At 40.0% G+C, this 12,705-nt stretch overlaps 1 protein-coding gene across 4 annotated transcripts in view; it reads left to right on the top strand.

Annotated features, from left to right (window-relative positions):
* The window catches only part of LOC140063930 (circularly permutated Ras protein 1-like), an 83,103-nt gene that overhangs the window by 43,795 nt on the left and 26,603 nt on the right, over nucleotides 1-12,705 (top strand). For 3 of the 4 annotated variants that reach the window (XM_072110223.1, XM_072110220.1, XM_072110222.1), the window contains 6 exons: nucleotides 218-262; nucleotides 457-564; nucleotides 1,543-1,695; nucleotides 4,361-4,411; nucleotides 5,377-5,502; nucleotides 10,996-11,115. In XM_072110223.1, the coding sequence (XP_071966324.1) occupies nucleotides 218-262; nucleotides 457-564; nucleotides 1,543-1,695; nucleotides 4,361-4,411; nucleotides 5,377-5,502; nucleotides 10,996-11,115 (603 nt within the window). The remainder of the gene's footprint in view (nucleotides 1-217; nucleotides 263-456; nucleotides 565-1,542; nucleotides 1,696-4,360; nucleotides 4,412-5,376; nucleotides 5,503-10,995; nucleotides 11,116-12,705) is intronic. The other variant, XM_072110221.1, reaches the window with a different exon arrangement.

The raw sequence follows: 12,705 nt of genomic DNA, 5'->3' as shown, positions 1-12,705 counted from the left end.
CCTTCTCAATGAAGGCCTTTTAAGCTTGAAAATGCATTAATTGAAAAGGTGAAACGTTGACCCAACTCTTTACAGAAAAACAACACCAGAACCAGTCTCCATACATTTATTTTTCATATACACAGTGCCAATGCACTTGCAAATATATACAAAAAATTAGAGTACTGTAGTTGATTGCTAATTTTCATTTCAGTTTTTTCTTTTTCTATTATTATAGGTGATGTACTTAACACAGTTTTTTATGACAATAAATTTGGCGTGGGTAAGTCTAGAAGTGGTTCAAAGGTTGATGGTAAGGATGTAAAATAACCTAAAGTGAATGTTCAGCCTTAAAAGCCCATTATGACAAACTATATAATGTTGATATTGGTTGTTTCAGCTCAGAGATAATGATGACATATACCTTTGTGTGATCCAATATCTGATGCCAAATGTATTCGTTGTATTGTTTTATAGATGCATACCACTGTACCCTTAGCCCAAAATATAATGTGCACCAGGGCTTGCAGCCAGCATTACCTATGCAGTTAGGAGGCCAGAAGACACCTCCACCTGTTTCACCACGTAAGACAAAATCAACAGTTTGTGTCTCGTGATTCAATTTTTCCATTAGGTAATTGAAAAATAGATAATTTGGAGCAGTACTAAGAAAAATAGCTGGTGCAAGTTTTCAATGGAAAAAGCTAGCAGGATGAAGAAGCACTCTTATTGTGCCCACAAGCAGCTCTGTCTCATTATTCACTCCTAAGCAGCAACCCCTCATACCCCCCCCCCCCCTCCAAGCAGCTCCCCCTCATATTAGACCCCAAGCAGCTCCTCCTCATATTAGACCCCAAGCAGCTCCTCCTAATATCAACCCACAGGAGCACTCTGGAAAAATGTTTCTTTATTCCACCATGCATTCGCTCTTACTCCACTCTCACACAGTATAATTGTCCCCTCAGCAGCATCCCCTCTTATTATGCCCACAAGCATCTCTGTCTCATTGAGGCACATTGCCACGCACATTGAACAGGTTTGGAATAGAGGCTCAAAAAATGATGGAGAAGCCTTTAACTTTAATATTGTCATAAGCTTTGGTTTGCAACTAGTGATTTTGAGCGATAAATACTGACTGGGCTCTGATGGATGCAAATGGTTCTAGAGGAATCAATGGAAAAGGATTTTAACAGCTTATGTCTTAATTGACAAAAAAATGTTTCAATGTCAGTGAAGTAGAGTTGCTGGTTTTGCCCTTTCAGTACTCAAACACGTGTTGGTAGAAGTGAAGAAAAAACTTTACTTGTATGCAAGTAAGTTGACCAACATGCACCGACATTGGGAACATGTAGAATAGACCTGGGATCATATTCAGGTTGAGACATACTTGAATCTGAATTAAAGCATGGCAAGGAAAATTGGGGCTACATTCAGACGATGTATGTCCGCCGTACCATAGTATGGCGGGCATACATCGGCGCCGGGGAGAGGAGGAGGCGATGAGCTGCACCGTATTACGAGGAAAGATAGGACATGTCTTATCTTTGATTCATCTTGTTTCAGGTGTACAAAGAAAGATCTCCCCTAGTGCCATACAGCATGCCACCAGTGAAGGCATAAATGAGAAACCAACAATCGCCATTCATTCTACAAAACAATCCAGTCCACCTCCTGTTCCTGACCGAGGAAGGAAACCTTCAATATTTAAACCACCTGGTAAATTTTTAACGTACATAGTTACATGCTTGGCTATGAGTGAATATAAAGACATGGGTATTCTGGATTATAAGGCACTTCATCAATTTATGCCTGTTAAAACATCTAAGTTCATATATAAGGCACACCTGATTATAAGGATGAATGACCAGCAGGTGACAGACCTGTTCAAGGCAGCTGTTGTCTGTAAGTATGGTTCATAAATAAGGCGCACTGGACTATAAAAATACAGTAATATTTATAGCCCTCATAATGAATTGAGACTCTCATAATTTACACAGTTCTTACTATAATTTATTATGGGGGCTGTATAAATTATTGATCATTATAGACCATTATGAACAATATATATTGCCCCAATAATAAACTGTGCAAATTATATACTGTATATAGTGACCATCGGCAAACAGTCCCAGTCCCCCTACAGTAGCCAATATAGGCACAGAGCCGCTACAGTAGCCAATATAGTCACAGTTCCCTTAGAGTAGCCAATAAAATCACAGTGTTGCCACAGTAGACTATACAAGCACAGCGCCCACAAAGCGGCCAACAACCAGCTCCAAAGCAGCAAAAAAAAAAGTTAATATTCACCTTTCCGCTGCTGCCCCAGTGACATCCAACACAAGTGGAAGGCTTATTTAGCCCTTTGAAGACTGGGGCCCAATGCAGGCGTATGCAATAATATGATCATGTAGCTGCTTGGGATTCCATTTCATAGACTACGGATGAGCAATCGTGCTCTGCCTTACACGTTGGGGAGATCTGTTTTATAAATCCATATTGCACCCCTGGTGGTCATCCCACCCTGTATATACCCCTGAAAATAAGACCTTGTACAATTTTTCCAATCTTAGAAGTATAAGGCCTCCCCTGAAAGTAAGACCTAGCGGCAGTCATTGCTACAGCACACCCCACTCCATACATGAGTATTATTAGATCATTTTGATCTTTGAGGTTGTGACATGCACTCACCGGCCACTTTATTAGGTACACCATGCTAGTAACGGGTTGGACCCCCTTTTGCCTTCAGAACTGCCTCAATTCTTTGTGGCATAGACTCAACAAGGTGCTGGATGCATTCCTCAGAGATTTTGGTCCATATTGACATGATGGCATCACACAGTTGCCGCAGATTTGTCGTCTGCACATCCATGATACGAATCTCCCGTTCCCCCACATCCCAAAGATGCTCTATTGGATTGAGATCTGGTGACTGTGGAGGCCATTTGAGTACAGTGAACTCATTGTCATGTTCAAGAAACCAGTCTGAGATGATTCCAGCTTTATGACATGGCGCATTATCCTGCTGAAAGTAGCCATCAGATGTTGGGTACATTGTGGTCATAAAGGGATGGACATGGTCAGCAACAATACTCAGGTAGGCTGTGGCATTGCAACGATGCTCAATTGGTACCAAGGGGCCCAAAGAGTGCCAAGAAAATATTCCCCACACCATGACACCACCACCACCAGCCTGAACCGTTGATACAAGGCAGGATGGATCCATGCTTTCATGTTGTTGACGCCAAATTCTGACCCTAACATCCGAATGTCGCAGCAGAAATCGAGACTCATCAGACCAGGCAATGTTTTTCCAATCTTCTACTGTCCAATTTCGATGAGCTTGTGCAAATTGTAGCCTCAGTTTCCTGTTCTTAGCTGAAAGGAGTGGCACCCGGTGTGGTCTTCTGCTGCTGTAGCCCATCTGCCTCAAAGTTCGATGTACTGTGCGTTCAGAGATGCTCTTCTGCTTACCTTGGTTGTAACGGGTGGCGATTTGAGTCACTGTTGCCTTTCTATCAGCTCGAACCAGTCTGCCCATTCTCCTCTGACCTCTGGCATCAACAAGGCATTTCCGTCCACAGAACTGCCGCTCACTGGATGTTTTTTCTTTTTCGGACCATTCTCTGTAAACCCTAGAGATGGTTGTGCGTGAAAATCCCAGTAGATCAGCAGTTTCTGAAATACTCAGACCAGCCCTTCTGGCACCAACAACCATGCCACGTTCAAAGGCGCTCAAATCACCTTCCTTCCCCATACTGATGCTCGGTTTGAACTGCAGGAGATTGTCTTGACCATGTCTACATACCTAAATGCACTGAGTTACCGCCATGTGATTGGCTGATTAGAAATTAAGTGTTAACGAGCAGTAGGACAGGTGTACCTAATGAAGTGGCCGGTGAGTGTATATATTGTTTTATAGTAATCTTGTGTATAAGATAAATTATACCACAATAAGATTCATACCAAAGAGAGCATAAGACTGACTTCTATACATTTTTATTCTATGATAAATTGATGTGACTACCTTACTTACTAGTGCCAGCTCTTTTTATATAGTGTTGATCCACTGTCAGGCCTACAATATAGAGAGAAATAGGGTAAAGTTCCTAGGAACCTCCACCACCAAGGTCCCTTTGGTTATGATGGAATACAAGACATATTTGGTGTGGGCGGTCAGAGATGTCACTAGCTAACAGAAGTATGATAGGACAAGGAAGAATTCAGTGGAAAATAAGATAAGATAATAAGATAGAAGTGACTTATAAATTTAACCTATAGAGGGTGTAGCATTGAAGGAGCTGTGTTTTGTGAGCCCATATCTGATTACTATATTTGATTAACATTTATTTTTTTCTTTGTGGTAAATTTTCCTCTTCCATAGATGTGACACCTCAATATGATTATGTTGGCAGTGAAAACTTGAGGCCTAATGGTAAATGTGCTCTCACTGTCTGTTGGCTGGTTGGGTTTGCATCACTATCTATTGTTTGATTTGCGGTGTGAATCACTATCTGTGATCTGGGGGTCTCATTGTCTGGTTTGGGATATGCATTAGTAGTTGACTAAACTGGGTCTGTTTTTAAACAATGCAGTTGTCTTGTCATGTGTTTGTATTATTTTCTGGTCCAGGGTCTGCATTATTATTATCATTATTAATAATTCTCTTACTTGGGGATCTGCATTATCATTTTCTTTTCTGTTTTGGGGTCAGTATTGATTTTCATTGTCTGCTTTGGGATCTGTATTATTTTTCATTTGATTGCAATATTTGTTGGTGGGTGTTGGGTTCTATTTAGAGCTAGCCGATAGCTAGCCATTCAACCTTGAGGTTGAATGGTATGACATGAAATCGAGATGCTGTAGTAATACTCTATTATCTTAGCATCATGTCGGTCAGTGCAAAAATATAGTCAGGTGTGGATTTACCATAACATATCCAACAAAATTGTGTGGGGCACTGGAGTGCAGGGGGCTCCACACAGTTGTGGGATTCCAGTTCTCCTGGACTAGCTTTGCGTGGTGTTGTAGTTCAATGTCTATTGCTGTTGTGAAATAGCCATTGTCCAGAAGAGAAGTTTAGTCGCCACTCTCCTGACCAGGATCGTACAACCTGTTTCAGTTAAAGTTTGTACAAATGACCAAACAAAGAAGATCACAGTCCGTTCAAAGCCCTATTAGAAATTTGCAATAAGATTTACTAGTCACCCTAGTTATGGCCTAGCTTTGAGGTTTGCCTGTGATAGAAATCTACCTACTGCACTTTTACTTTAAGTAGACAAAAATCTGTGCTCAAAACTTTAAACACTTGCACTAGATCTTCAAATTTAATTTGTTTCTTAGACTTAAGTTAACTCCCAATAATAGCTGCTGATCCCATTATTCTTTTTGACACTGTAGACCTTCAAACTTCAAGAACGTTTCCAGGTAACCAGTGTTATGCAGATGTGCCACCTGTATCTGTCACAGATCTTGACCCAAATGTCCAAAGCTGCACAGAAAATCCTCCAATACATCAGCTGTCAGGTATGATGCCTCTATCTAATCCTATATTGAAGAGTATTGTCAGTATTGTATTATTATTAGGCCCCTTTCAAAACGTGCGGATAAGCTTTCCCACAGCAGTACTGTGCACGGGAAAAAGATAGAACATGCTCTATTTTTCCCTGGACGTACAGCCGTGCATTGCTATAGAGGAGGCAGCGCTCACCACCCTTCCTCTCCAGTGCATTGGCGTGTGCTCGGCCAGGTGAACACACAGCAGTGTGAAAACAGTCTAAATCAGATCACGTTTTCTAATTTTATTTATCATATTTAACCCATATTTTTCTATCGGGTAAACAAACTCTCATCCAGTTTTGTATTATAAAAAGTTTAGCTTTTTTAGTTTCTTTTTCTCTCCTTTCGGCAAAACCTATCTATCCTTTGATTTGAGCACTTATGGCTCGGCACATATCTTGAATATGTCACCCGGCTTTCGGGACCTCTCATGCTTGTACATTAGGCATGTGTATGCCTCTGAGAGTGGCATATTTGTATATATGCAGCCTCTTCTGGGTCTTTATAGTGTAGCCACACTTATGAGCATATGGCTGTGCAATACACGTGGCTAACCCACAAACATGAGATATACAGAGAGCCTGGTGACATCAGAATCAAAGGGAGTGGGTTGATCTCACAGAAGGAAGGAGTTGTGCATAATTAGAAGTGGACAGAGCCCCGAGGAAGATTAATGACTTACCCCAGAGCGCCAGAGACTCATTTGAATATTGTTACAAGACGTTTTCTGGCTAAAGTAAACATTTTTGAGGCCATTTAAGATACAATCCAGGATTGTTATAAAAGTTTGAAGTTCAAATACTTGCTAACCAAGTGGTAGATTTCCCTTAACCCCTTTCCGCACGTTGACCTGATTCTACTTCATAGGATGCGGGTCGTTCCCGTACCTTAGCGTAGAATCACATCATAGTGATCGCCCGGGCTCAGAAGCTGAGCCCGGGCGATTGCCGAGCGATCCCGGCGGTACGCAGTAGCCGGGAACCCGCAGTAACAGACTATTTAACCCTACGGACGCATCGGTCATAGTGACCGCGGCGTCTATGGTGCATCGGCGCGACGATCGGCACCCTCTGTGCAGGGCACGAAGGTGCCGATCATTACCATGGCAACCCTGAGTTCCGATAAGGACCCCAGGGCTGCCTAAAGTAGCTGCCTGCTAGGATCGTGTACTGTGCACGATCTAACACTGCAGCTGTCAGTCTATGCAGAATGCATAGGCTAGTACTATACTGTACTACTAATACTGTAGTATATTACAATGAACAAGTGATCAAATGATCACTTGTTCAAGTATCACCCTGGGACAAAAATAAAACAGTAAAAAAAAGTTTTAAAAAAAAGTGCAACTAAAAAAAAATTATTAAAAATGAATAAAAGTCCCCTTAAGTCCCATCCCATGAAGTAATCAAACAAAACATAAAAAAAGTGAAATTCACCAAAAAACCACAACATCCGTACAATAAAATAAAGTGGTCACTGAACCCGTACGGTGAACGCCGTAAAAAAAAACCCACAAAAACCCCCACATCTGACCGCATAAAAAGCGCATAACAAGTGATCAAAAAGTAAAATTTACCCCAACATGATACCAAGAAAAAGTACAGCGTGTCCAGCAAAAAATAAGCTCTAAATCATTGCCCATTGTTACCTGGCGATACAAAAACAAGCAAATTTCTCACAAAATTAGTTCTATATTCTGCAAAACAAGTTAACCATAAAATGGGGTATATATATATATATATATATATATATATATATAAATTGGGTATCGCTGTAATCGTGATGACCAATAGAATGAAGATAACACATTGGGGCAGATTTATCAAGCAGTCTGAAACTCAGAATATTTCCAGTTGCCCATGGCAACCAATCACAGCTCAGCTTTCATTTCACCAGTGCTCATGAATATTTTAAAGGGGAGCTGTGATTGGTTGCCATGGGAAATTGGAAATATTCTGACTTTCTGACTGCTTGATAAATCTGCCCCATTATTTTTATGGTTTGGTGAACGTCCGGGGAAAAAAATGCTAAAAACCATAAACAAGAATTAATGATTTTTTTTAACCACCACCAAGAAAGAGTTAATAAAATCTGATTATTAGCTATTGAGCCCCCCCCCCCCCGTAAATGATGTACCTGAAAGTGGATCTCATCCACAAAAAAAAATAATCCCCCATATGTCCAAAATACAAAAAAATAAACATTTTATAACCTGTAAAATGTGACACTGCAGATCTGCTCTGAATGGCGCTGCTTCTGTCCTATGCCCGGCCGTGCGCACAAACAGCAGTCACCACCACATATGGGGCATCCTCATACTCGGGAGAAATTGGGTATCAAACTTTGTCATTTTGTCATTTAATACTTTGTGACGGTTTCATTTTTGGTCAAAATTAATATATTGTCTAAAAAAAATTACAGCTTGTAAATTACACCTCCATTTTGTTTTAACCCCTGTGAAGCATCTAAAGGGTTAACACACTTCTTAAAGTTGATTTTTTTACACATTGAGGGGTGTAGTTTCTAAAATGGTATGATTTATGGGGTTTTACCGCTGTTTAGGCCTCTCAAAGTCAGTTAAACCTGAGGAGGTGCCTCTAAATAAGACTTTGACGATTTTCATAAAAATGAAAAAAATTGCACCCAAAATTCTGAACCTCCTAACAACCTAGAAAAGAGAGAGGATGCATAAAACCCTATGCCGATATAAAGCAGACATTCCAGAAATGTTAGTTATAAAGTTACTTGGGTGCTATGCCTACCTGCCTGAAAAGCAGAAAATTTTGAATAATTTTTAGAAATTTTTGCCAAATTTCTATTTTTTTCATAACTAAACAAAAGATATCACCAAAATATTTCTATTACTTTGAATTACAATGTGTGACGGTAAAACAATCTCAAAATCCCCTGGATATGTTAAAGTGTCACGAAGTTATAACCTCCTATAATGACACAGAGCAAATTTTAAAAATCAGGCCTGGTCCTAAAGGTCTAAAATAGCTTAGACACAAAGGGGTTAATTTAGATGTCTTTTGATTGTTTGCCTTTTTTATTTACTCCTACAGATCATCTTGTTAGAAACTTAGTCGATTATCATCTTATATAGTGTACTCAATGGGAGAATTTATTAATGTGTTGCAGGCTTCGACAGTGCAGAGCTTGACACCACTAGTCTAGTGCTGAACCAGATTCATCATTGTAATAATGAATCCATTTCAATGTAGGGCTGTCAGGTTCTGCATTCAGACCTGCTGTTTTGGAGCATTGACTTATTTTTGTATAGCCACTTCCCTTCTCCAAAAGCCACACCTCTTTCATGAGGCTACGCCCCCTGTATCGGACAAATCGAAAAAGGGCCAAAAAATGGTCTAAAAGCCTTCCTAAATGTGTTTTTTTGGCCGCAAATCCCACTTTTTTCCCCATTGGTATATTCTGTATGTGTATAGCTGTCTTATCTTTTATTGCACTAATAGCATGGTTCATGATGTCCTTCCTTATAAAATCATCTTATAATTATAATGAGTAGAAGTGCTATGGGGGTGTTACCAGAGCCCCTCCCTTCTGCAGCTATGTAGGCTGTTAAAATCCCCCCTCACTCCTTTATGGTTCAAAAACTTTTATTGAAAGGCACTAGAACAAAAACAGTCATTATAACAATGCGCATCATATAATCAACAAGAGCATAGTGGAGGTTAGGGATCACAACCCTCATTAACATAATATACTCTCAAGAACAAATTGCTTGAGGGCATAGGTCCAAGGACACAGCCTCTTATTATTTGATTGAAAAAAAAAATTGCAGCAACACCACCATAAAATAAAGTGTTGTCCCCCCCAGCCCTAAACCTCTCCAATTTGTTATCTGATCTTATTTTTAAAGTCAGTGGCTCAATCGGCACAGCAAACCGCACATAAACATGTATCTGAAATTCTGCTCACATATTTTATAAGTCTTATACAAGTTGGTAACCCTGTTTTCAGCTGTAAAATAATATAGACAATGTATTCCTAAGCTAAGAGAATAGAGGTTATAGGGAACCTGTCATCAGCAATTAGCCTAATAAATCACTAACACAATATTGTCAGGCAGTGTGACACCTTCTAATTTTTATTTCTTTCATGGTCCAGTGTGGTTGCATTATCTTGAAAATCAACTTTGAAGTGAGAGGTAAATGGGTTGCATAAAGTCAAGGCGGTGGAGAGTTTAACACTGATGTCAAGGTGGAGAACTCTGAACGCCTCGTCCTCTGTGATTGACATTATTTATTGGAGTTCAGGAGATCTGGTTAGTGATGTCTCTGGATGCAGGACCATCAATTACAGCGATGAGGGCTTTCTACGGAAGAGAGAGTTTGATTTCAGTATTAAATTTCTGCCTCCTTGACTTCATACAACCAATTTACTTCTCACTTTAAAGTTGATTTTCTGGATGATTTCACCACACTGGACCATGAAAGAAATATGAAAGGAAGCTGCTCAGCTGCTTGACAACATACTGGAAGTGGTTTATTAGGTCAATTTCTTATGACAGGTTTCCTTTAAGTATTATTCATGGAAAGTGCAAAAAATGGCTGTATATGTTTTATTCTTATTAATGATTGACTGAATGGAACTGAACTGCTTTATTAATAATGCAGACACCAGTCCAGTCAATTACAAATCATGTAAAGCACAGATCAGAAATGATTAATTGTCTGTTCTGTGCAAAATACAACTATTAACTGTTTGGTTTAGGGTCTTCATTATTATTTGTCTGGCCCAGGAATGATGTTAATTGTTGTCTGATTTGGGGGATCTATGTAATTATTTGCTGTCTGGTCTAGGATCTACCTTATTATGAAGTATTATTAAGTATCTTGTTTGGAGTCTGAGATATTAATTATCAGCTCAGTGTGTACAATAATATTCATCGCAGCCGCACAGCACTTCATGCGCAGCGTCCTGCAGCATACGGAGCGCCACTTTACGGCGCTAGCACCCGGCACGACCAGGCTGCTTGGGATGGGGGTTTCACCGCACGGTAGCGTCTTGCAGCAAGCGAAGCGCTGCTATACCGTTCCAGCACCCGACATGGCCCTTCTGCTTGCGGTGGAGGTTTCACTGCACGGCAGGGTCTTGCAGCAAGTGGAGCGCTGCTTTACCGTGCCAGCACCCAGCACGGGCCGGCTGCTGGGGAATGAGATCTGGCCACAAGTGGGCCCTCCCAGCAGTTGTGGGCCCCGGCACTTGCCCGGGTTTTCCGGGTGCTGGCGCCGGCCCTGATACCATATATACACTGAGAGACATGATGATGCTTTAGTCATCGTACAATACAACAAAAGTTGTATTATGCCACAATTTCTTAGATGTTTGGTAAATTCTTAAATTAGATTTTGTCTGTAAAATAAACAGAATACTATATATTTTTACAGTTTTCTGGATTTTTGTGAGTAATCACTGCAAATATTTTCTTGATTTTAGAGCTGCATCAAGGTATAACCATAGCACTAAATGACCATTATTATGTGGATGTGCTGCCATCTCTTCCCACAGAAGTGAAAATGCAGAATACACAAGACAGTCCAGTGACACCTTCACGTGGTAACCTTACACTACCTTTGTGCTAATGATAGTCTATTACAGAACTGACCAGAAACGTTCTTTATTATGAAATATTACGGAAATATATACCAGCTTTTCTTTAATTTTGTTTGTCTGTCTAACTGCAAGGCCCACACAGGCCAACTGATATAATATTCTGAATTATACAATAAAATATAAAATATATCATCAATTAGTAATTTTTGAGTTCCCTGCAAGCTTTCTGATGTCCAGTTAGTTGTTTTATATGTCTTATCAATATTTCTGACCAAAAAATGTCTTCATGTATAAGCTCCATCATTTTGTCAAGAATAGTGCCTAGTATATTGGTTAAGTCTTATTGTAAGAGACATAATGTATTACAGGCGGTCCCCTACTTAAGAACACTCGACTTACATACGACCCCTAGTTACAAACGGACCACTGGATGTTGGTAATTTACTGTACTTTAGTCCTAGGCTACAATGATCAGCTGTAACAGTTATCAGAGGTGTCTGTAATGAAGGCTGACTGTTATTCCTGATTCTTATGACAACCCAACATTTTTAAAATCCGATTGTCACGGAGACCAAAAAAGTTATGGCTGCGATTGCAATGATAAAATATACAGTTCCGACTTACATACAAATTCAACTTAAGAACAAACCTACAGACCCTATCTTGTATGTAACCCGGGGACTGCCTGTATATAGTTCAGTCTAGGATGTGATTATAAATAAAATACATAGTTTTTATCTCCCCTGGTCATATATACCAAGGCACCTAACCTTGGCTTAAAGGGAACCTGTTAGCAGAAATTGAAAAGACATTATAAACCACTACCAGTATGTTGACAAGCAGCTGAACACCTTACAGATCATGTTTCTTACATGATCCAGTGTGGTGGGATCATACAGAAAATCAATTTAAAGTGAGATGTAAATTGGTTGTATTTATATAGTGCAGGAAGGCAGAGATTTTTACATTAAAACTATGGGGACTGCTGCCAGGTGCATATTTGATTTACGATACCCGTATAAATGAATAAGTCAGTGGGGATGGACTACTGGAATTATAGGAAAATATAAGTACATGTGCATGTGGTGTCTGCAATGTTTCTCCATTTGTACTTCTAAGATAGCTGCCATGCCCTCTGTGATCACTGATACACAGGCAGTGCACTGTAATAACTCCACTTGTGACACTTTGTTCCCTCACTGGTCCCTTCTTCCTTTCTGTGATACAACAAGCAGTGTACAAAAAATTAAGTGGGATATTGGGCTGGGAGCTTATTATTTAGTGGGACATTCGGTTGTATTGGCTCTTATCTTGCCCTCTTTTATTTGAGTATTGTTAAGAATTAGCAGCCCAACCACGCTCTGAACATATTAAAAAAAAATTCTGATGACTGTACATACTGAATCTATTAAAATATAGGGTAATAAGGAAAAGGGTGAAATTTGTGCTTCCAGGTGAGAGATGATACCATAACTACTGGCATCTTCGTCAGGTCAGATACAGCAGGACACACAGGGCTCTAATAACAGTATCAAGGTTAGTTGCCAAGAATGCAAGTCGGAGAGTCCGATACTACACTGATCTGAAGAAGAC

This window comes from Engystomops pustulosus, chromosome 6, assembly GCF_040894005.1.
Source record: "Engystomops pustulosus chromosome 6, aEngPut4.maternal, whole genome shotgun sequence".
Lineage (NCBI taxonomy): Eukaryota > Metazoa > Chordata > Amphibia > Anura > Leptodactylidae > Engystomops > Engystomops pustulosus.
Note: the sequence above shows the minus strand (reverse complement) of the source record. Positions and strands in the feature narration are given on the sequence as shown.